The 26,145-nt window shown below is 46.8% G+C and overlaps 1 protein-coding gene across 1 annotated transcript in view; it reads left to right on the forward strand.

Annotated features, from left to right (window-relative positions):
- podxl (podocalyxin-like) overlaps positions 1-26,145 on the forward strand; it is a 53,705-nt gene that overhangs the window by 16,051 nt on the left and 11,509 nt on the right. The window contains exons 4-5 of the mRNA XM_080207900.1: positions 21,051-21,207; positions 22,394-22,449. Coding sequence (XP_080064026.1) covers positions 21,051-21,207; positions 22,394-22,449 — 213 coding nt within the window. The remainder of the gene's footprint in view (positions 1-21,050; positions 21,208-22,393; positions 22,450-26,145) is intronic.

Consider the following 26,145-nt stretch of genomic DNA (forward strand, 5'->3'; position numbering starts at 1 on the left):
AATAGCTTGTCAAGAGGGAATCTCAAACAGACCCATTTGGTATGAGCCAATGAATCATAGATTAAAGCAGCACAGCGGTTGGCACTGTTGCCTCACAGTACCAGAGACCTAGGTTCGATCTGTGGAGAGAGAAACAGTTAACGTTTTGAGTCTGTGCGACTATTCTTCAGATTATGTAGCTTCTGGTTTGAGGGGGTTAATCAAATTCCTACTTTTTAACAGTCTGTTTATTTTGGTTACTGTGGCTGACTCAAAATCATCCTCTAGGCAAACAGCAGTTAATTTAACCCTCATGCCTAACTAAGATAAAGAGAGATATGTGGCCTGCTTTTAATCTGCAGCGGCACGATGGCACAGTGGTTAGCACTGCTGCCTTACGATGCCGGGAACTTGGGTTCAATTCCTGCCTTGAGTGACTGTGTGGAGTTTGTACATTCTCCCCGTATTTGTGTGGGTCTCCTCCAGGTGCTCCAGTTTCCTCCCACATCTAAAGATGTGCAGGTTAGTTTGTTTGGCCATGCTAAATTTGGGAGGAAGGGCAGGATAAGTACATGGAGTTACGGGGATAAGGTGGGATTGTTGTCGGTGCAGGCTCTATGGGTTGAATGACCCCCTCCTGTACTGTAGGGATTCTATGATTTTTATGACATTTCAACACAGAGGGAAGTCATTAAACCAAATGTGTCTAAATCGGTACTTTTCCAAATCAGAACTATCTATTCTGGACCCACTTTTCTCAGGTTAGTGACCTCAGGTTCAGCATTGTGAAGGCTAAATTTGAGATACACAGGGCATAGAATGATGGAAAGCTGGAACAAGGTGCAGAGAGAATGTGGGAGGCTCTAAAGTAACGAACCACTGATAGTGTAGCTGCTAGACAGCATCATGGGAAGATGGCTGGGTTGGCATTCCAGGAGAAAGAGTGGAATGCAAGGCATTCCCCAGTTAAACCCTTCTTGGGAAATAAAAGGTGGACTTTCTCATCGCTTCCGAATCTCACGTCAAACAAGTAATCCACACTCAAAGGAAGACTGGCACACAATGTGAGTGTACAATCCGCTGGTCGAGAAGGGGCCTCGATCCCCACTCCCAGCCACACACGAAACCCATGCATAATTCAATGCCAGCAGGCCAACATAGCTGATATAGGCATTGTACCTTGCAGCTCAGAGGCAGAAACAGAAGCAGCTTCTCAGCCATGTTCCGCCATTCAGTTGCACCATGGCTGATCTATTTCTCAACTCCATTTACTGACCTTGGGCCAAAATTTTCCAGTCCCACGCACGGCTGCACCAGAAATTTCCGGCTGAAGTCAACGGAGCTTTGGCTGGTCTATCCGGCGTTCTGTCTACAACAACTTTTCTATGACCTTTAATACTTGTGAGTAACAAAAATCTGCCAATTTCAAATGCAAAATTTTATATTGATTCCCGCCTTCCCACCCATCATCTCAGCAACTTCATGGGGGTGGGGGTTCCAGATTTCCACTACCCTCTTGTGTAGAAGTGCTTCTTGGCATCAGCTCTGAATGGCCAAGCTCGGACTTGTGTTTTACAATTGCTGACCCGCGTTCAAGAATGTTCACTTGGAATTTAGCCAGTCAGTATGAAGGAACTGTCTGTTCCATTTATGGCCAGAGACAATTGTTTTTGTTTAATTATCGCTCATTGGACTTGAGGTTCGCTGGCTGGGCCAGCGTTTACTGCCCATCCCTAATTGCTGCTGAACTGAGTAGCTTCCTTGGCCATTTGAAAGTCAACCATCCTCTGGGCCTGGAGTCACATGTAGGCCAGACCAGGGAAGGACAGCAGATTTCCTTCCCTAAAGGACATTGGTGAACCAGATGGCAATGGTTTCCTGAGTCTCTTTGGAATCTCAATTCCAGCTTTAGTCCTCTGGATTACTAGCCCAGTGACAATACCGCTACACCATTGCCTCCCTGCATTGCGCAATGTTTCCCTGTAGACACAACAAACTCTGATGCTTGTTACCATCTTGGCTTTCAAGGCAAAAAAGGGCTGTGTCGACAGAAGGGCTGCTTGTAACCAATTCCTCGCTTCTACTTTAACAGTAGCCACTGACGACAAATGGGATATTGACTCAAGTAGTTTACCATGGAATGGTGTATGGTCAGAGGGGTAGATTGGAAATTAATAGTAGTGGGGTTGTGGTTCTCTTTTTCCTGTTGTCCCATTGATTTGTAATGAGTAACGATGGCAGTGAACTGGAAATTGTGCAGTGAAATCCAAGTTCTGTGCCACAGAGGCAAATCATTCAGAGGGAGGGAAATGCAAACTAATACTCTGAAAACTAGTGTATATAAATATAAATATGAAGACCAGTGTGTATGTAGATAAGTATATATCCTAGTGAACACATAGTGTGTATATGATATATAAAATATATGTATTGAATGTACAAACATGGCGGCACAGTGGTTGGCACTGCTGCCTCACAGTTCCAGGGACCTGGGCTCAATTCCAGCTTCGGGTCACTGTCTGTGTGGAGTTTGCACGTTCTCCCCGTGTCTGCATGGCTTTCCTCCGGGTGCTCCGGTTTCCTCCCATAATCCAAAGATGTACAAGTTAGGTTGATTGGCCATGCTAAATTGACCCTTGTATCGGGGGACTAGCAGGGTAAAGGTTACAGGAATAGGGCTTGTTTGGGATTGTGGTCGGTGCAGACTTGATGGGTTGAATGGCCTCTGTCTGCACCATAGGGATTCTACTATTTGGATTCTATATACGTTTATTAACCCACCACCACTATCTTTCATCAAACGACCTCAAGGTTGCCCAATTTGGAATTCTGATCTTTATAAAGATTGCCATTTTCACCAGAGTAATGTCTTCACCACTGTGAAGCATGGATGCCATGTGGACTTTCCCTCATTCCCTGCCTGGATCCTGGCTGTGTTTTTTTTAATTCTTTGGTGTGATGTGGGAATCGCTGTCAAGGTCAGCATTTGGTGCCCGTCTCTAATTGCCCTTGAACTGATGCTTGCTAGGTCATATTTCAGAGTGTATTTAAGATTGGGTGGCACAGTGGTTAGTACTGCTGCCTCACAGCGCCAGGAACCCAGGTTTGATTCCGACCTGGTGTCACTGTCCGTGTGGAGTTTGCTCATTCTCCCTGTGTCGGCGTGGGTTTCCTCCGGGTGCTCCAGTTTCCTCCCACACTCCAAAGAAGTGCAGGTTAAGTGGACTGGCCATGCTAAACTGCCCCTTAATGTCAGAGGGATTAACTGGGGATAGGGCGTGGGTGGGATTATTGTTGGTGCAGTCTCGATGGGCTGAATGGCCTCCTTCTGCATGGTAGGGATTCTATGAGTCACATGTAGTCCAGACTGGGTAAGGATGGCCGATTTCCTTCCCTAAAGGATATTAGTGAACCAGATGGGTTTTTATAACAATCATTCCATGGTCACCATAACCTAATGATAAACTTCTTAATTCCAGATGCATTTTTAATTGAATTTAAATTCCTGTGGTGGGATTTGAACCTGTGTCCCCAGAGCATTAGCCCAGGCCCCAGGATTACTAGACCAATGACCAATCTAGTCAGACCCCATTTGGAATATTGTGAACAGTTTTGGGCCCCATATCTAAGGAAGGATGTGCTGGCCTTGGACAGGGTCCAGAGGAGGTTCACAAGAACGATACCTGGAATGAAGAGCTTGTCGTATGAGGAACGGTTGAGGACTCTGGGTCTGTACTCGTTGGAGTTTAGAAGGATGAAGGGGGATCTTATTGAAACTTACACGATACTGGATGGAGTGGACGTGGAGGGGATGTTTCCACATAGGAAAAATTAGAACCAGAGGGCACAACCTCAGGCTAAAGGGATGATCCTTTAAAACAGAGATGAGGAGGAAATTCTTCAGCCAGAGAGTGGTGAATCTGTGGACCCCTTTGCCGCAGAGGGCTGTGGAGGTTAGGCCATTGAGTGTCTTTAAGATAGAGATAGATAGGTTCTTGATTAATAAGGGGATCAGGAGTTATGGGGAAAAGGCAGGAGAATGGGAATGAGAACATGTCAGCCATGATTGAATGGCGGAGCAGATATGATGGGCCGAGTGCCCTAATTCTGCTCATATATCTTACCACTGCCCCTACCATGAGGCTTAATGAACCGCGTGCTTACAATGTCGAAAAGACAGTGGCTGATTACAACATAAGCTGCTGGTTTGAGACTCGGATCTTGTTTCAGGGCAGGATGTTTATTTTAGATTTTTGTCACTGTGGGAAAGAAGCACTTTCGCTTTCTGAGCGTGTAATTTAAATCTTGTCAAGTTTATTTTTCCGTATTAAATTACCACAACCCGAGCTCGAGCCCATGTGCTCCGGAATTCCAGGCGTGAACCTTGGGTCGCTGTTGCAACCAACACATTTGAAATCTGCCCCTTTATTCATTGTACTAGAGCTGCGCAGGTTACACTGATTCGACAGAATAAGCATTAATTAATTCTGCACAGGGATGTGGGAGTTTTGGGAAATCATATTCATCCAGTGTTTGTTTAGCATTTAAAGGAATGCTTCAAAGAAGATTTGCAATGTGCTAGCAATTTCTAGTGCACCATTATGCTGAGCTATCACTTGATTTGATTTATTATTGTCACATGTATTGCACACAGTAAAAAGTATTATTTCTTGCGTGCTATACAGACAAAGCACACCGTTCATAGAGAAGGAGAGAGTGCAGACTGTAGTGTTACGGTCACAGCTAGGGTGTAGAGAAAGATCAACTTGATGTAATGTAACTCCATTCAAAAGTCTGACAGTAGCAGAGAAGAAGCTGTTCTTGAGTCGGTTGGTACGTGACCTCAGACTTTTGCACCTTTTTCCTGACAGAAGAAGGTGGGAGAGAGTATGTCCGGGGTGCGTGTGGACCTTAATTATGCTGGTTGCTTTTCCGATGCAGTAGGAAGTGTGGACAGAATCAGTGGGCGGGAGGCTGGTTTGAGTTGTGGACTGGGCTTCATTCACGATCCTTTGTAGGTCCTTGCGTTCTTGGGCTGAGCAGGAGCCATACCAAGCTGTTGATACAACCAGAAAGAATGCTTTCTGTGGTGCATCTGTAAAAGTTGGTGAGAATCGTAGCTGACGTGCCAAATTTCCCTAGTCTTCTGAGAAAGTAGAGGCATTGGCGGGCTTTCCTAACTATAATGTTGGCACGGGGGGACCAGGACAGGTTGTTGCTGATCTGGACACCGAAAAACTTGAAGCTGTCGACAATTTCTACTTTGCTCAGAGCAGCACGGTGACAAGTGGTTGGCACTGCTGCCTCACAGCACCAGGGAACTGGGTTCAAGTCCCAGATTAGGTCACTGTCTGTGTGGAGCCTGCACTTTCTCCCTGTGTGTGTTTCATCCAGGTGCTCCAGTTTCCTCCCACAGTCTGAAGGATGTGCTGGTTAGGTGTATTGGCCATGCTAAATTCTCCCTCAGTGTACCCGAACAGGCTTCGGAGTTCAACTAGGGGATCTTGACAGTAGCTTCATTGCAGTGTTAATGTAAGCCTACTTGCGACACTAATAAATAATTTAAACTAAACTAAGCTATTACATCAATGTGTGGTGAGGGTGACATGAAAAGATCTTGATCAAATGCCAAACCTTTTAAATTCAAAAGGCCCAGAGGAATTTTCAAAATTTGCATGAAGTGCAGGGGGGCTCGGTGTGCTTTATAAGGGGAGCTTTGCTCGGGAGCCGTGGATCGCGCAGCCCCACTTCTCTGACGCTATTTTTGCTCACCCCTGTCTGTGCCCTAACTCTGAAGGTGGGCAGCCATCGCTGGAGCCTCAGTGTGTGTGTGTGCGGAACTCCCGTCTGTTCTGCCGCTGTGTTTAGTCTGCAGTTTAATAAGGGTGGGTGTGTCACAATTGCTGCTCTTTCCTTGATTGCTGCTGGATAAGTGTATGTTCAGCCTGAAAATTAAATCTGGAATGCTGAGACCAAAACGCCACTGTGCTTTTCTGAATAATTTCACTGACGGCTTCACATTGAAACAAACGCAGAGATGCCCGATTCTGGACTTCAGCACAAGGCCATAAGTTGTGGGAGCAGAATTTGGCCATTCGGCCCATCGAGTCTGTTCTGCCATTCGATCATGGCTGATATTTTTCTCATCCCCATTCTCCCGCTTTCTCCCCGTAACCTTTGATTCCTTTACCAATCAAGAACCTATCAATCTTTGTCTTAACTACACACAATGAGCTGGTCTCCACAGCCTCCTGTAACAATTACCTCCATAGGTTCACCACCCTCTGGCTGAAGAAATTCCTCTTCGTCTCGGTTCTTTACTCTGAGGCTGTCTCGTCTACTAATGGAAACATCTTCCCCAAGACTACTCTATCTAGGTAGAGGTGATGGCCTAGTGGTATTATCATTCGACTATTAATTCAGAAACTCAGCTAACATTCTGAGCACTAATGCCTCTCAGCGCCAGAGACCTGGGTTCGATTCCTGGCTTGGGTCACTGTCCGTGTAAAGTTTGCACGTTCTTCCTATGTCTGCGTGGGTTTCCTCCCACAGTCCAAAGATGTGCGGGTTAGGTTGATTGGCCATGCTAAAATTGCCCCCTAGTGTCAAGGAGACTAGGGTAAATGCATGGGGATAGGGCCTGGTGGGATTGTGGTCAGTGCAGACTAGATGGGCCAAATGGCCTCTTTCTGCACTGTAGGGATACTACGTTTCTACTCTGGGGACCCGGGTTTGAATCCTGCCACGGCACTGATGGAATTTGAATTCAATAAAAAATATCTAGGATTAAGAATTTACTGATGACCATGAAACATAAGAACATAAGAACATAAGAAATAGGAGCAGGAGTAGGCCATCTGGCCCTTCGAGCCTGCCCCGCCATTCAATAAGATCATGGCTGATCTGTCGTGGCTCAGTTCCACTTTCCCGCCCTCTCCCCATAACCCTTAATCCCCTCTCTTATCAAAAACCCATCAACCCGCTTCTTAAAAATATTTAGCGAGGCAGCCTCCACCACTTCAACGGGCAGAGAATTCCAGAGATTCACCACCCTTTGAGTGAAGAAGTTCCTCCTCAACTCCGTTCTGAACTGCCCCCCCTTTATCTTGAGGCTGTGCCCCCTAGTCCTACTGTCTTTTTTGAGCGGGAAGAGTCTTTCCACCTCTATCCTATCCATCCCATTCATCATCTTATACGTCTCAATGAGATCTCCCCTCATTCTTCTAAACTCTAACGAGTACAAGCCTAGTTTATTCAGCCTCTCCTCATAGCTCAACCCCCTCAACTCCGGCATCAGCCTAGTAAACCTCCTCTGCACTCCCTCCAAGGCCAAAATATCCTTGCACAGGTGCGGCGCCCAAAACTGCACACAGTACTCCAGCTGCGGCCTCACCAATGCCCTATACAGCTGCAGCAAGACCTCCCTACTTTTATATTCAATCCCCCTCGCTATGAAGGCCAGCATCCCATTCGCCTTCCTGACCACCTGCTGCACCTGCAGGCTGGGTTTTTGCGACTCATGCACCATTGTTAATTGTCAGAAAAATCCATCTGGTTCATGAATGTCCCTTTAGGGAAGGAAATCTGCCATTCTTACCTGGTCTGGTCCACATGTGACTCCAAAGCCACGGCAACGTGGTTGACTTTCAACTGCCCTCTGAACAAGGGCAACTAGGAATGGGCAATAAATGCTGGCCAGGCAGCATTGCCCATATCCCACAAATGAATACAGAAAAGGTCTTTTAGTGTTTGGTGAGGTTCAAAAAGAACCTTCCCCATCCTTCTAAACTCCATCGAGTGCCGACCCAGACTCCTCAAGTGCATGAATGGAATAATAATGTAGAAACTGATAGCTTTACATAGAAAGTAGGAGCAGGGGGAGGCCATTCATTATGATCATGGCTGATCATCCAACTTAATAGCCTGATCCTGCCTTCCCCCAGATGAAAAACAGAAACAGGTCCTATTTATCTATCCTGGTGTTTGTACACCTGAGGATTCTCTTTTCACTCTACTTCACCTCAACCTATCCCATAACCTTTATTCCTCTCTCCCAAATATTTATCTAGTTCTCCATGAATACATCTACACCGGCATCTCAACTATTCCATGTGTTAGCGAGTTTGACTTTCTGAGGAAAGAAGTTTCTTCTGAATTGCCCTATTTGGTTTGTCAGATAAACAAACTCGCATTTCCAAGACCGTCTTTCACATCCTTAACATGGGACAATGCAGCTTCCAACCAATGAAATATTTCTCAAGTGTAAACCACTGTTGTAACGTGGAGAAACACAGTTGCACATAGCAAGATTCCAGGAAAAACAATGAGGTGGCACAGTGGTTAGCACTGCTGCCTCACAGCACCAAGAATCCAGGTTCGATTCCGGCCTCGGGTCACTGTCTGTGTGGAGTTTGCACATTCTCCCCATGTCTGCATGGGTTTCCCCCAGGTGCCCCAGTTTCCTCAGACAGTCTAAAAGACATGCTGGTTAGGTGCATTGGCCATGCAAAATTCTCCCTCAGCGTACCTGAATGGGCTCCATAGAACCAAAGAACACAGAAACAGGCCTTTTGGCCCTTCTTGTCTGTGCCGAACCATTTTTCTGTCTAGTCCCACTGACCTGCACCTGGACCATATCCCTCCACACCCCGCTCATCCATGTACCTGTCCAGGTTTTTCTTAAGTGTTAAAAGTGAGCCTGCATTTACCACTTCATCTGGCAACTCATTCCACACTCCCACCACTCTCTGTGTGAACAACCCCCCAGAGTGTGGCGACGAGGGAATTTTCACAGTAACTTCATTGTAGTGTCAATGTAAGCCTACTTGTGACACTAATGAATAAACTTTGAAGAACAATTTAAATAAGTGATTTGTAGGTGTCACTATGCAGAGCAAACGTTGCTGAAAGAAATAATCGGAACAAAAGCCCCATTTAGATGTGTATCTTTTAAAATAAATATTGTCAAATTTTCTCAGGAAGAAATTAATTTTATGCCACTCCTTTATGGCTGGTCCGTTGCTATGCCAACTGGTCTCAGTTACACTGGAGTTGCTCAATGTCAAAGGCGAGCGTTGTGGTGAAACATATCATAGTCCCTGTCTAATACAGCAATGCACGGGCTGGAATTATTGCAAGCAGGGCTGGAGAGTTTGGTGCTCTGCCAAATCTCCATTCGCTGCAGCGGGACTGGGGAATCCTGCCAGTGTGAATGGCTGGAAAATTCCTGCCAGGTTTTCACCCGCAGTTCCACACGTGCTAAGTTCCCAGTTTCAATCACGCTGCTGTGATGAGCCATTGAGTGGAGGCCAGGAACTGAAGAGAAGAAAGAGGGCATCAAACCAAGATCCATTCTTGCAAGATCCTCGAGATTGAGGCCCATTAATGTCAGGGGTCATTTATGACAAGGGAAATCATAAACTGAGGAAGATCAATCAGAACATCTAAAAAAAAAACCCTTGAAAATGGTGGGTCAGGCTGTCCCATGAAGATCTGTCAATCCCAGAATGTAACAGGTCCACAGATGACCAGTACCTGGAAACACTAGCTGACATCTCCAAATCAGGCCTGCTGCTGGTGATTGCAGTCACAGAGCTGGTGGAAGTGCTTTCACTGACCACACAGTCGCTGTCTTAAGAAGGGAAAAGGCGCTAAGGACAAGATAGCACCGGTAATTAGACAGTACCCATTGCTGTAAGGTGTTGATGCCAAGAGAGAACTGAACAATGACTGCATACGGTGTTTAGGATTAGACATGAAGGACAATTCAAGTGCAGCGAGGACATCCAGGAACTGACGCACTCTGTATCCCAGTGTGAGTCAAAGCCTTTAACAAAATTAATAACTGGTAGGGAAGAACTAAGATGAAACCATAAGATGTAGGAGCAGAATTAGACCATTCAGTCCAGTGAGTCTGCTCTGCCATTCAATCAAGGCTGATATGATTCTCATCCTATTCTCCCCATAACCTTCAGCCTCTTATTGACCAGTATCACATTGAAACAAAAGTAATCCATCGTTGGAGAAACTTTCCAATCAAAATGCTGGTTTCCTGGCTGGGTCCTTATTTCCAGGATTTTGAGCAAGACTGACATGTTAAAACAAGGTTGCATTCATTAACCTACTGAAAACTCTCCTATACTAGACTATGGTGCTTTGTGTCTTGGAGATATGCAGAGATGACACCAGTGTCAGTGGTGGAATTTTCTGGCTGTTTCCACCAGCGGGACATTCTGATCCCACTGACGGTAAACCCCCGCTGAGGGTACCTTGACGGCAGAGGATGTACAAAATCATTCACGTTGGCGAGACCAGAGGATCTCGCTAATGGCAGGCTGCTCTGCCTCCACGAAATATGTGGTAGAAGACGTGGAAATTCCAGCCTTTGTCTGAGCAGGAGTTTTATTTTAGAAAGTTTTATTCATTCGTGGAAAGTGGGCATTGCTGGCTGGCCAACATTTGTTGCCCATCCCTAGTTGCCCTTGGACTGAGTGGTTTGCTAGGCCATCTCAGAGGGCAGTTAAAGTTTAAAGTTAGTGTTTATTTATTAGTCACAAGCAAAGCTTACATTAACACTGCAATTAGATTACTGTAGAATCCCTCTAGTCGCCACACTCCGGTGCCTGTTCGGGTCAATGCACATCTTTCAGACTGTGGGAGGAAACCGACACAGACACGGGGAGAACATGCAAACTCCACACAGACAGTGACTCAAGCCAGGAATCAAACCCGGGTCTTTGGCGCTGTGAGGCAGCAGTGCTAACCACTGTGCTGCCCCAAAGAAATTGCACAAGGGCTTGTCTGGGAATTCAACACAGGACCTATCACACTCTCCTGTAGAAAGCCCAAAGCGAGAATCATACCTCTGGACCAATGAGCCAAGACCAACAAGCTGAGAACAATTAAGTGCAGCAGATGTCCCATTAAATTGGACAAATCTGATATTTATTCAGCCAGAGTTCAGATTTGATGGCAAGAGCATTGCTTGCAGCTAAAGGTCATTCGCGTCCCTTCAGAGAGAGCGAGGCAGTTCTACAGCAAACCCTTCCATTCCAAACTCTTGGATTCCCACAGACGAAGACTTATTAAGCAGCGAGGCAAACCATCAGAGAATGGCACTGAGTAAAATCGAAACCTCGGATTGGCACAAGTAATATTTGCACAGGAGGGTTTGATATCTGTGTGGCCAAACTCTTTGTCCTATAATTGGATTAATGTCTCAATTAAAATAAGCAACAAAAGAATTACACATGACTGCATTAAGCATTTCTATGCTACAGTTTGTTCCTCAGCATTTTAAGCCCTAATGCTTAAATCTTGCAAAAAAACTTTCTTTCTTGTCAATTTAAAAAATCCTTAAAAAGATCAAAACTTAATTCCCCCCCCGCAACCCAACCCACCGACCTGTCAGGACTTGTCAAAGGCTCTTGAATGGAAGTCTTTATCTTAATAATTACTTTTACTTTTAACATCTGAAGTTCTTCAACAAACTCAGTCCTTAGAGACTTCTCAAACCCATGACCTGTGCTGAACAGATCAGCGTAGTCAGTGGCGTAGTGGTGTTGTCACTAGATTAGCAATCCAGAAACCCAGGGCAAGACCTGGGGACCCTGTTTTGAACCCCACCATAGCAGATGGTGAAATTGGAAGTTAATAAAAATACAGGATTTAAAAGTCCATGAATTTGATTTATTATTGTCACGTCTGTTAACATACAGAGAAACATATTGTTTCTTGCATGCAATACAGACAAAACATACTGTTCATAGAGAAGAAAAGGAGAGAGTGCAGAACGTAATGTTCCAGTCATAGCTAGGATGTAGAGAAAGATCAACTAAATGCAAGATAGGCCCATTCAAAAGTCTGACGGCAGCAGGGAAGAAGCTGTTCTTGAGTCGGTTGGTACATGACCTCAGATTTTTGTATCTTTTTCCCGAAGGAAGAAAGTGGAAGAGAGAATGTCCGGGTTGCGTGAGGTCCTTAATTATGCTGGTTGCTTTGACGAGGCAGCGGGAAGCACGGACAGAGTCAATGGATGTGTGGAACCATTGTCAATTGTCCGAAAAACCTATCTGGTTCACTAATGTCCTTTAAGGAAGTAAATCTGCTTGGTCTGGCCTACATGTGACTCCAGAGTGACAGCAATGTGGTTGACTCTCAAATGCCCTCTGAAATGGAGGGCAGTTAGGGGTGGGCAATAAATCCTGGCCCAGTCAGCGACACCCACATCCCATAAATATATTTTTGAAAAGGACACTGCTGTGAAAATAGGACTTAATGACCCTTGGCCTTGCAAAATCAACTTCTGATGTCCATCTGTGATGAGATATGAGGGAAACCTTGGCTGGGATATTTCTCAGGGTCACACATCTCAGTGAGACTCACGGGTCTCCCACATCAAAACTGGCCAGTGCCAATGGAAGTGTACTGCAGCTTGAGTCAATCCTGCTTCTCCGGTGAGGCACTAAACTGAGGACCCCACCAGTCCTCACAAATGAAAATGAAAGATCCCATGTTACTCTTTCAGACAAGAGTAAGAGGGGCTTCCTTGGTGCCCTGACCCATGGGCGGCACTGCTGCCTCACAGCGCCAGGGACCTATGCTCAATTCCGGCCTTGTGTCACTGTCTATGTGGAGTTTGCACATTCTCCCCACATCTATGTGTGTTTCTTCCGGGTGCTCCAGTTTCCTCCCACAGTCCAAATGTGTGCAGGATAGGTGGATTGGCCGTACTTAATTAGCCCCTAGTGTTAGGAGGGTAGCAGGGTAAGTACTGCAGGGTAAAAATAGCAGAATATGCTTATACATTGGAGGTGGGACAGCCAAAGTTCAATAGATTGGTCCCTGGGACCAGAAGGTGTCTGGTGAGTAAATCGGATTTACTCTCTCTGGAGATCAAGATTCTGAAGAGGCTTGACTGGGTAGACTCTGATAAGTTTAATGTTTAATGAGATTGAGGGTTGTAGATAGGTCTGTAGGTTGGTAGGTGTTGATGTGATCGGCGCAACTCGTGGGCCGAAGGGCCTGTTTGTGCTGTAGTGTTCTATGTTCTATGTTCTATGTTCTAAGTTGTTTCTCCCGGCTGGGGAACCAGTCTCAGTCAGGGTATGCAACAGATCATTTAGGACTGGACTGAGGATAAGTCTCTTTCCTCAAAGGGTTGTTGGCATTCTTTACCCCCAGAGGATAGTGGCTGCTCCATTGTTGATTATATCAAAGGCCTGGTTTCTCAGGGAATTACGGATTAGGGGGAGGGGTGGGAAGGTGGAGTTGAGGCTGATGCTCAGCCCTGATGTTACTTGTTATGTATATTGGGCCATGGACCATGTGACCTGAGGTATAGGGGAGGCAGGTTGGGAACCGCCCTGAGTGGGCAGTTGTCGTTTGGAGTGTGGAGCGAGTAGATTGAATAAGGATCTGTGTTCCCTAACGCCTGGGGTAGTTCTCGAGGAGACAACTCAGTACTCGGACATTTAACAGTATTGACTGATGGGACAGTCTCGATTGGCCGCATAATCTGATCTAGCTCCTATTTCTTATCCAGTGTTCCTTCTGTTGCTGGTAGGAACTTACTGCGTGCAAACTGGCTGCCATTACAACCGTGACCATGTTCCAGAAGAATTCCATTGGGCTGCAAAGCACTCTGGGACATGGTGGGGCTGTGAGAGGCGCTACGTGAATGCGGGTTTGTTTTTTCTCAGGAGGGAAAGGTGAGGAGATTCCCTGGTGAGTCTGCAGCAGGAGGGTTAAACCATCGCCAGCTTGAAAAACAGAGATCAAATTCTGTGGTGTAAGTGTTGTGATTCCAGAGTGTTCCTTGGCACAGGGCTGCGGCACATTCCTGCAGCAGGGATCTGGCTAGGTTAGATAGCATTCTCCATTTTATCAGAGGAACTGGCTACTCCCTGACAATAGAAACACAGCCTGCTTCTGAGAGGCTTTTCACCACAGAAAACCGCATTCCACAGTGAGCTAATACTTATTGACATGGGAAAATATTTGAAAACCAGCAAGCCATCTGCGCAGGATTGAATTATTCCAATTTCTTGCAGCATTCTCTCTTATTTGTGTGTTTTTTTTTATATATATATATATGTGAGACGTTGGTTAGGGCTGCTCCCTCACGGACCCGGATTCGATTCCTGGCTTGGATCACCGTCTGTGGGGAGTCTGCATGTGTTTTCTCCAGATGCTCCGGTTACCTCCCAAAGATGTGCGTGTTAGGTGGATTGACCCATGCTAAATTGCCCCTTAGTGTCAAGGTGATAGGGCCCGGGCAGGATTGTAGTCAGTACAGTGTCAATGGGCCGAATGGTCTTCTCTTGCACTGTAGGATTCTATGATTCCATGACAACAATGTGCATTTACAGGGTACCAATAATAGACTTGAAATTTCCCAGGGCACATCGCAATCAAAGTTTGACGCTGAGCCCAGGTTTGGAGATATTAGGGCAGGTTTCTGAAGAGTAAATATTTGTAGGACGTTGAGGAAATGGAAGGGATGTGTGATAGGGTAACTTGTTGAGAACACAATGGGCTGAATGGCCTCCTTCCATGCTGTAACCATTCTGTGGGTTGCAGTCTATGTGCCCCTACTCTGCATTCTAGGCGGAAAGGGTCACCAAAGAGAGGGCAGGTGCCCAGCCCATCGCCTTCACCTGAGCTCACCCTCATATTACAGGGTGGTGGGCAGGCCCTAAAACCGACAGCCCTGCCCACTGTATCTAAATAGGTAATCAATGGTGAACTGGGCTTGCGATCAAGTTGATTGACCCCTTTAATGAGACTGCCCATGTAACAGTTGGCACCAGCAGCTGGGTGGCAGGCCGATGTTTGAAAACAGTTTTTTCAAAGGACGGGAAGGAAGGGGCTTTGCTCTTCGGGGGCTGCCCTTTACTTAGCCCCTCCCCCACCCCTCCATTCTTCCTATCTGCCTATAACTTTAAACCCACCCCTACCCCCCCCCCCCCTGTCTCCTCCACACCCTGCTTCATTCCTTTGACCTACCCAAACCCATCCTGCCCAACATTCCTGACTGATTTGCTTCGGGATCCATGGACCTTCCTTTTCCTGCAGTCCCGGCACTGGCCACTGGTGTGTTTTTGGCACTGCCGGGACAGACGGAGCTTCTAGGCGACCCGATTGGCCGGCTGGTTGAGAGGGCGTGCCTTCCTCCCCCGGGGGTTTATGTGTCTCACGGTGTACAATGGCTGTGGGCATGTCGATTCACACTGACTTTGCTTACCCCCCCCCGCTCTCTATGTTGCCCAGCTCCATATTTCTAGATGGCCGTGAGCTTGGTCAAAGAGATGAAGGAGTGAGTTAGTGGCGGAGAGGTCAAGTCATTTATCAAATTATCTTGGAGAATGTGAATGTTTGGCGATCTTAAAAAAGATTCTAAGTGTTGAACAATCGTGAAAATGGGAGAGAATCGCGCCCACTTTTTTGGGTGAGCTCCCTGACACAATCGTATGACAAATGAGGCAAAATATGATTCTCTCCAGCAGGGGAGCTGGTGGAGCCTATTGCTGCCAGGAAGCTGGCTGCTTATCTCATTGGCATCCCTATCACCCAGTGTGTATACAGTGCACTATGTACAAAGTGTACAGTGTGGACACTGTACAGTGTGTATACAGTGCACTGTGTACAGTGTGTACAGCATATACACTGGGCACTGTGTACAGTGTGTATACAGTGCACTGTGTACAGTGTGTACAGCATATACACTGGGCACTGTGTACAGTGTGTATACAGTGCACTGTGTACAGTGTGTACAGCATATACACTGGGCACTGTGTACAGTGTGTATACAGTGCACTGTGTACAGTGTGTACAGCATATACACTGGGCACTGTGTACAGTGTGTATACAGTGCACTATGTACAAAGTGTACAGTGTCTACACTGTGTACAGTGTGTATAGCATATACACTGGGCACTGTGTACAGTGTCTACACTGTGTACAGTGTGTATAGCATATACACTGGGCACTGTGTACAGTGTCTACACTGTGTACAGTGTGTATAGCATATACACTGGGCACTGTGTACAGTGTCTACACTGTGTACAGTGTGTATAGCATATACACTGGGCACTGTGTACAGTGTTGTACACCGTGTACACCGAGTAGAGTGTCTACACTGTGTACAGTGTGTACACAATGCACAGGGAGATCTGTCACTTCCCCTCCTCCCCCAAAACCCCACTGGACATTGCACCCCCCCCAATGAAAATTGCCAGCCCCCACCCATCATTCCACCACCCCCCACCCCCCCCCCCCCCCCCCGATCGGCATCCTGGCTGATCTCTGCCTCACCATCCTCCCACCCCAATCGGTGTCTCAGCCGATCACCGCCCTTACCCGCTCCCGATCACTGACCCAGCTGATCCTCATCTGATGCACAATAACCCATTCCCCTCCCATTCATCTGGAGCTCCGCAGTCCACCTCCCCAACAAGGCCCTGCCCCTGTCCTAAGCCTGCTCCCTTCAGGCCCCACCCCCTTGGCACCGCCCTTTGCCCGGTGGTCTCAGGCTGGCACTGCCGGGCTGACACTGCCTGAGAGACACAAGCTGGCCCTGTTCCCAACCACTCGGGGTGGCAAGGGGGGGGCGGCCTCAATTGCATCCAGTCCCACTCGAGAGAGACCATCACATCTGGTTCCCATTGGTGGGGACTGTATGTGATCCTCGCCGGTGAGGACCTAGCCCAGCGAGGTGGTAAATACAAACGAGCCTGGGTGATTGTGGCTGGGTCTCACTGATTACATTCAAATTATGTTTTGCAAATAGAAATTGGCTTCACGCCCTTTTGGAAATATCGCCAGAGGCGAGAAATTGGATGTGTAGCTGATTTTCTGCCTCTCGCGATATCTTACCCACTCACCAATTAACCAGCAGGACGAGCCGGTAAGATCACCACCAGAGACGTGGGGGAGCTAGCTTGTAATGTAATATAGGAAGATAAGATCATTCCCACTGTAATTTCCTGTTTTTGTGGCACAAAGATGTTGTTGTCGAGGAAAGGGACAATCCTCATTTCCTCCTCCTCCCCCTGAAGACTACTTTAGGTGTTCCCACGCCAGGGTAAAGGACAGTTAGACTCAACGGGAAGCTTCATCCTGTGTTCTAATACAGTCATTCATAACACCCGAATCTGGGCTGAGTAAGTTTGCAGATGACACTAAGATTGGTGGCATAGTGGACAGTGAGGAAGGTTATCTCCAATTGCAACAGGATCTTGATCAATTGGGCCAATAGGTTAACGAATGGCAGATGGAGTTTAATTTAGACAAATGCGAGGTGATGCGTTTTGATAGATTGAACCAGGGCAGGACTTACTCAGTGAATGGTAGGGCACTGGGGAGAGTTACAGAACAAAGAGATCTAGAGGTACACGTTCATAGCTCTTTGAAAGTGGAGTCACAGGTGGACAGAGTGGTGAAGAAAGCATTCGGCTTGCTTGGTTTCATCGGTCAGAACATTGAATACAGGAGTCGGAATGACTTGTTGAAATTGTACAAGACATTGGTATTGCCACACACTTGGAATACTGTGTGCAATTCTGGTCACCCTATTATAGAAAGGATATTATTAAACTGGAAAGAGTGCAGAAAAGATTTACTAGGATGCTACTGGGACTTGAGGGATTGAGTTATAAGGAGAGGCTGGATAGACTGGGACTTTTTTCGCTAGAGCGTAGGAGGCTGAGGGGTGACCTTATAGAGGTCTATAAAATAATGAGGGGCATAGATCAGCCAGATAGTCAATATCTTTTCCCAAAGGTAGGGGAGTCCAAAACTAGAAGGCATAGGTTTAAGGGGAGAGGGAAGAGATACAAAAGTGTCCAGAGGGGCACTTTTTTCACACAGAGAGTGGTGAGTGTCTGGAACAAGCTGTCAGAGGTAGTAGTAGAGGCAGGTACAATTTTCTTTTCTAAAAATGATTTAGGTAGGTACGTGGGTACAATGGGATAGAGGGATATGGGCCAAATGCAGGCAATTAGGACTAGCTTAGGGGTTTTTAAAAAAAGGGTGGCATGGACAAATTGGGCTAAAGGGCTTGTTTCCATGCTTAAACCTCTATGACTCTATGAGTAATCCCACTCCTCACCCACATGATGTCTTCCAGCTCCCATGCCAGCCTCATGACCTCTAGACTTGACCATTTCAACATGGTCTTGCCTGATCCCCCACATGGGTGGCATGGCAGCGATGGCCAGCATGGTGACACAGTGCTTAGCACTGCTGCTTCACAGCACCAGGGACCCAGGTTCAATTCCAGCCATGGGCCTAAATTGTCTAAATTGTCCCTTAGTGTTCCGAGGCGTATGGGTTAGGGGAACTAGCGGGCTGAATATGAGGATAGCGCCTGGGTGGAATGCTCTGTCGGAGAGTCAGTGCAAGCTCGATGGGCCAAATGGCCTCCATCTGCACTGTAGAGATTCTACGATCACTCAAACAGCCAACGATGAAATGGAAGTCAGTACAAATATGTGATCCAATCTCATTGTGCGCAGTAACAGTGTGTTGGTGTCAGTGTGAGAGAGAACATCAGGGTTTGACTGATGTCAAGGGAAAGAGGTTACTCTGCAAAGTTTGATCCTGTGTCTATGTGTTGCCATGACGACATACCAGTTGGCAGGCATGCAATGGAAGTTTGACTGACAGCCCTCTGGGCGGTTTTCCAAGTGTGACACCGGAAGCTAGGTACCTGAAACTCTGCACGGTGGGTATTTTTGCACTCTGCTCTGGGAATGCAGGCTGACTGACTCTCTGTCACATTCACTGAGCCTGAGAGAGAAACATGAGAACAGCAGAAACCAGCAATCTTCACTGGAGAGAAATGCTAGCAAGACCGTCGCTGTGAAAAGATAGACTTGCATTTATAAAACATTTCCTTATAACCTCACAGCAGTACAAAGTACTTTAAAACCAATTCAGTTTTGTTTTTGAACTGTTGGGGCTTTCTGGACAACCTTTTAAGCTTTCTCAAAAACCTTTTATTGATGTATTGTTTGCACTTTAGTCTCACGTTCCTGGTCTACAGGCACCCGGTGAGGAGAGAGGCAGAGGACCTCCTCATGAACCTGCTCCTGGCCCTAGCAAGGCATGCCACAAATAGGTCCAGGCAACAGGTGACCGAGTGGGTCATCCGACCCGATGGTCTGTCCCTCTACTGTGGCTGCAGGTGTCCCTGGAGAGAGGGCATGTCCGAGGGCACTGTCGAGGCATTCCATGCCTGCTGGGCACTGCAGGGCTGGGGTGCATCACCGACCCCTTTAATCACATTTTAGTTTGACGTTTTAAGTTTCCTATTGACTTTGTCTTTTGTTTCGGGCAGTTTCCCTCCTTTTGGGAGCTGCCCCCTTTACTAATTTAATTCCCTCATTAATTTAATTTAGTTGCTTGAACCAAAAGGATTCACTTTCTGGGGGTTGGGGAGCTGGGGGGAGAGTAGGGAGAAGGGAAGTAGAGGGGTGGACTGCGTGCCACTTACTTTGCCCCACCCTGGGAAATCCAAACGGCCCTTCCCAAATGGACCAAACTTTAAATAGTCTGCCCACAGTAACTCAACACTGGGGAGGATTATGAGCCTCTCAGTGTACATAGAACATGGAACACTACAGCACAAACAGGCCCTTCGGCCCACAAGTTGTGCCGATCATATCCCTACCTACCAAGCCTATGTATAACCCTCAATCCCATTAAATCCCATGTACTCATCCAGAAGTCTCTTAAAAGACCCCAACGAGTTCGCCTCCACCACCACCGATGGCAGCCGATTCCACTCACTCACCACCCTCTGAGTGAAAAACTTACCCCTGACATCTCCTCTGTACCTACGCCCCAGCACCTTAAACCTGTCTCCTCTTGTAGCAATTATTTCAGCCTTGGGAAATAGCCTCCGAGAATCCACCCTGTCTATACCTCTCAACATCTTATAAACCTCTATCAGGTCGCCTCTCATCCTTTGTCTCTCCAGGGAGAAAAGACCTAGCTCCCTCAACCTATCCTCATACGGCAAGCCACCCAATCCAGGCAACATTCCTGTAAATCTCCTCTGCACCCTTTCAATAGCTTCCACATTCTTCTTGTAGTGAGGCGGCCAGAACTGCGCACAGTACTCCAAGTGGGGTCTGACAAGGGTCTTAAAAAGTTGCAGCATTATCTCCTGACTCCTAAACTCAATCCCTCGATTAATGAAGGCTAGTACACCATACGCCTTCATGACCATATCCTCCCTTGATAGAAACCTGGTATAAAAAAATTTGATAGAAACCTTTGTGACACCACTGTGTAAGTGTAGGACCCACTTGTTTATTTAGCAGTAAGGAATCTTCGGTTGGAAGCAATAGAAGTGCTTACTTCACAAAGTAAATCAAAGAAAAAGAAACTTCATTACACATCAACACACAGGCCACACAATCCCCATCTGCTTTCTATTTATACTGGGTCAGCTGACCATTGTGTTATTTTGCCAGTGGTTACATTTATGGGACATGGGCGTTGCGGGCTGAGCCAGTGTTTATTATCCATCCCTAGTTGTCCTTGAGAAGGTGGTGGTGAGCTGCCTTCTTGAATTGCTGCAGTCCACGTGCTGTGGGTTGACCCACAATGCCGTTAGGGAGGAAATTCCAGGATTTTGATCCAGTGAGGGCGAAGGAACGGGGATATATTTCCAAGTCAGGATGGTGAGTGGCTCGGTGGGGAAACTTGCAGGTGGTGGTGTTCCCATGTATCTGCTGCCTTTGTCCTTCTAGATGGAAACGGTAGTGGGTTTGGAAGGTGCTGCCTAAAGATCTTTGGTGAATTGCTGGAGTGCGTCTTGTAGATAGTGCACACTGCTGCTACTGAGCATTGGTGATAGAGGGAGTGGATGTTTGTAGGTGTGGTGTAATCAAGCGGGTTGCTTTGTCCCGGATGGTGTCAAGCTTCTGGAGTGTTGTTGGAGCTGCAATGTTATCATTAGTTACAAGGTAACACTACTGACAATGCTGCGGCAATATTTGCAATAATTTCTGACAGAAAACTTGAAAATATTCTAATGATCTTCGCTAATTTATTTATCCTAGAAACACTTCATCCAGAATAAGAAAGAGAAGCTGAGTAACCTGCTCTGCAACAAACTTATTGAGAGAGAAGACCTCAAATTTTTAACGTACTGCGAGATCAAACTCAGTCCTGATATGAAAGACTCAAAGAAGCTAAACATTGACATCCTCTTCCGAGGTCAGTTTGTTTGTTTACTCGCAATGGCTCATCCTTATTCTGCTCCCAAATCCATGGGAACTGCGACCAAAGAATCACACCCCGTCACCCCCCCCCCCACCCACCCCCCACCCCCCAATTACTCAGTGGGTGAATGCACAGTCCCCCATCTCAGTTGGTGTTTTTCCAAAAGGGATCAGCAACGATTCCATCCTTAGTTTACATAAAGTAAAGATTGTCCAATGGGAATGGAGGTTGTTTGGCTGAGAGCCAAGAATGATCCAGTCAGGTGATTGAGTCTCTTCACTTCCTGATTGGCTGAGGAGGGCAGAGTCCCATGAGGGTGGACATATAAAGAGACCAATGGTGGTTGTGGGCAGTTACAATCAGCGGGTGACCTGATGAACACTTCCATTGTAAATGCAGCCAGATTTGACATTGCCACTGGGGGCTTTTGAGATGTTTGATGCCAATCCATGTCAATGATACTCGCTGCCATTCACGCTGGCAGGATCTTACAGTCTGCCAACAGCACACCCCTGCCACAGGTTTCCCAGTGGTGAGGGATGTGCCCAATGGGATTCGGCCAGTGAGCAGCACGCCAACTCCTGCCACCAATAAACACACCGCAGAGAGGGAGAAAAACCCCTCTGGTTATAATAAATGCAGGTTGTTACAGCAGGGTGGGCTGGGAGCAACTGGATGTGGCCATCTATTCTGCTCACCCTGGCATCCTTGGCACACCGTACCAAACCGATGGGAAGAGGGGGCCATAGCATGAATACAACCCAGGAGTTCTGCACTACGTAGCCTTTGACCAGATTGGGAGGGAGAGATTAGAACTCGAGGACGCAACCTCAGAGTGAAGGGACGCTCCTTTAAAACTGAGATGAGGAGGAATCTCTTTAGCCAGAAGTTGTTAAACTGTGGAACTCATTGCCACAGAGAGCTGTGGAATTCAGGTCATTGACTGTCTTTAAGTCAGAGATAGATACATTCTTGATAAATAAGGGGATCAAGAGTTATGGGGAGAATGGGGATGAGAATCACATCAACCATGATTGAATGGTGGAGCAGACTCGACAGGCTGAATGGCCTAATTCTGCTCCTATATCTTATGGTCTTCTGGGTGCTTAACTTCAACCCATACAAGGAGAACAGGTCAGAAATGTATCTCATTCTTAGAGTGTTATTTTTCCCTTCACAGTTGACGAAAGAAAGATCAGCAAGCTGCTAAATGATGAGGAGAAAAGTCTGAAAGAGGTAATTATTGATGTTACTACATTTTCAAACTTCTTTAACCATGGACAATTTTTGGACCGGTTCAGTCACATTCACTGGAAGAATCAGAAACAAAGCCTGTAGAAGGCCAAAGCTGAAAGAAGAGCCATTGGCTCCACTCCATAGGTCCAGGGATATCTATTCAGTCATGGATTCCCCCCCTACAGTTCTTCAAATATCTTCAAAATCTGAACCAGGGTCACACAAGACAATGTGATACCACCACCCACACCCCCTCCCCCTCTGTACTATTTACAGTCTACCTGACTGTTGTGTATGTGGGGCCTGTTTCTTTAAGAGCGTACACTTCTTTAAGAAGGGAGTCACCTGACTTGAGGGACCAATGGAAACTGAGAGTGAGTGATCTCACCAGAGGGTGGAGTCCTCTCTCAGGCGGAATCATCGAGCAGCAATGAAGTACGTGTGTAAAGACTGGAGCCCTGCTCCAGGGCAGCATGGAGCTGCAATCCTCCTGTATCAATAAACACCTTCCTTATTCCTAACACAATCTGAAGCCTCTCTTAACAATTCCAGAAGCCGGCCACACACACATACGTAATACTGACTGCGGTATTCACCTCATCAAAGATCAATTGCCCTCCAGTGAGAGTAATGCATACTGCCTCCATGCTAAAACTAAATTGACCACCATAGAGTGAGTATTGTTACCCACTCTGCACCAGATCTGCAAGTCATTCTTGATTTCTTCAATTCTGTAGACAAGAAACTTGACTGTCCTTGAATATTGTCGAAATTAAACCGTTATCAATCCACGCCTGTTTAGCCAACCATTCCACTTCTCAAATAGGAGAGATTCTGGAATATGTTGAGCGTTACATAGAATCCCTACAGTGCAGATGGAGGCCATTTGGCCCATCGAGCCCACACCAACAACATTCCCACCCAGGCCCTACCCCCTGCTAATCCCCCTGGCCAATTTAATGCGGTCAATCAACCTAACTACACCTTTGGACTGGATCAGCCAGAGGAAACCCACGCAGACGTGGGGAGAACTTCACACAGACAGTCACCCAAAGCTGGAATTGAACCCTGGTCCCTGGTGCTGTGAGGCAGCAGTGCTAACCACTGTGTCACCCAGCTACCTTGGCAACCACTTCTCTCAAAAGGCCACCGTTGATGAGGAGACCCAACATTGGATCAGCGGTGGCAGTTCAGCCTTCTGCAAACTATGGCAGCGAGTGCTTGGCAACAAAGATCTCAACAGATCAACTAAAGCCCTAGTGCACAGAGCGGCTGTTGTCACCACCTTCCTGCAGACCACTGAGACCTGGAATGTGCATCAGTGACATATAAGGAACGCAAGAGAAATTCCATCAACAATGGCTCTTGCACAGCCTCCACATTCCACAAGATTATTGAACAAATGCCGTTGAAGCCAGGTCCAAAGATATGCAGACAAAGTCAACCTTAATGGCCAGGACACCGTGCAGATGGCGAAACGTGTCTCCCCCACCCAGGGGAGATGTTTACTCAACTTTCGATTGGCCAATGTTCTGGGGGAGGACAAAGAAAACACTTTGGACAAATTCTGAAGTTCTCCTTAAAGCACGGCAGCATTGAGTTTAATGCAGAGTTTGCTACCAATCATTTGCAACTTGTCCATCAAGCTGCAAACGTGCTTTCAACACAAGAACGCATGAAATAGGAGCAGGAGTAGACTATTCAGCCCATCATGTCTGTTCTGCCTTTCAACATGAGCATGGCTGATTTTGGCTTTCAGCATCACTTCCCCGCCCACTCCTCATTTTCCATAATTCCCCGAGACATCAAAAATCTGTTGATTCCAGCCCTAAATGTATTCAGCGATGGAGCTGTCACATCCAGCTGAAGGATTACACCCAATCGCCCCTCTTGGAGTGAAGAAATTTTTCCTCATCTCAGCCTAAATGATTACCCTAATCCCAAGGCTGTGCCCCTGTGTGTCCAATTCCCTGACCAATGGAAACAATCTCTCAAACGCCTTCCAAATTTTGTAGCTTTCAATGAGATCACCTCTCATTCTTCTAAACTTCAGATAATAGAAATCCAATTTACTGCCCCCCCCACCCCCGACAATGACCTGGCCTCACTCCCCTACCTTCCCTCTCCCAGAGAATGATATGGCCTCGCTCCTTCCCCCACCCCCCCCGAGGTACATCTGACCCGCCTCCTACTACCTTCCCACCCTGTCATCAGAGAATGATCGGACCTGCCTTCCCCTCCCCCTCCATCACCGATCTGAGTCAGGGAGCTGTTGGAATTTCTGAACTTACCTCTCCAGCAGCTGGAGCGCCCTGCTTTTATTCAGCAGGTCCATTTTAGCCCGATTCCAGATCAGCGAATGCAGTGGTCAAGAGGAAAATGCTGATAAAGTTGGGCAGGCAGTTCATTAAGTCAATTTAAATGCATGCAAATTTATTTAAATTGCCATTGCGTCCGTTTTGGGCACAAATCAGATCTCAGCCATTCCTGGGCCTCGGTAAAGCGGGTATCTGCGCGGATGTGGGCGCAGATCGCGTTAATGGCCTCACGCCCAACTTTACCACATTTTTGTGCCTGGTAAAATCACCCCCAGATTGCAGAATCTAGTGATACCGAGTTCAGAATGTGGTGTTACCGAGTGCAGAATGTGGTGTTACCGAGCTCAGAATGTGGTGTTACCGAGCTCAGAATGTGGTGTTACCGAGCTCAGAATGTGGTGTTACCGAGCTCAGAATGTGGTGTTACCGAGCTCAGAATGTGGTGTTACCGAGTTCAGAATGTGGTGTTCCCGAGCTCAGAATGTGGTGTTCCCGAGCTCAGAATGTGGTGTTCCCGAGCTCAGAATGTGGTGTTCCCGAGCTCAGAATGTGGTGTTCCCGAGCTCAGAATGTGGTGTTCCCGAGCTCAGAATGTGGTGTTCCCGAGCTCAGAATGTGGTGTTCCCGAGCTCAGAATGTGGTGTTCCCGAGCTCAGAATGTGGTGTTCCCGAGCTCAGAATGTGGTGTTCCCGAGCTCAGAATGTGGTGTTCCCGAGCTCAGAATGTGGTGTTCCCGAGCTCAGAATGTGGTGTTCCCGAGCTCAGAATGTGGTGTTACCGAGTTCAGAATGCGGTGTTCCCGAGCTCAGAATGTGGTGTTACCGAGTGCAGAATCTAGTGATACAGAATTCAGACTGTAGTGTGTTGTAGTAAAAATTACCACTTCGGAGTCAGACTGGAGGGACAACAATACAGTTTATTTAATGAAGCTTTGTGGAGAAAAGGGACCAGCACTCCGCAGTACTGGACAGCTACCTTCTCTCAATGAAACAACAGAAGCAATCCATCTTTATACCCTTTACACAATAGGTGGACCGGACACGATTATCACATCGTTACAGTCAAATGGGTACAACATTTTTTAGCTCATTATTATGGACAGGTACAGCCATTATCATTTCAATATCATTGTTCCATGAATGGGTACATTTCCTCTTTATCAATGACTTAATTTATTCTATTCTTGTAGTACATGGTTCCTTTGTGTTTATGCATTCCTGTTCTTAATCTCCCTATTGGACCCGATTATCCCAGGACTATCTTTATCTCTTTTAAGGTGCCTGGCTTCCTGAAGCGTCTGTTCCCTGTTTTAATTCAATTAACTGTCTGTCCTGTGGTTTAAATTTTAAGTGATTGTCTGTGTTTGAAAGTCAGTGT

Source organism: Carcharhinus amblyrhynchos, chromosome 19, assembly GCF_965287045.1.
Source record: "Carcharhinus amblyrhynchos chromosome 19, sCarAmb.v2.hapA, whole genome shotgun sequence".
Taxonomy (NCBI): Eukaryota; Metazoa; Chordata; class Chondrichthyes; order Carcharhiniformes; family Carcharhinidae; genus Carcharhinus; species Carcharhinus amblyrhynchos.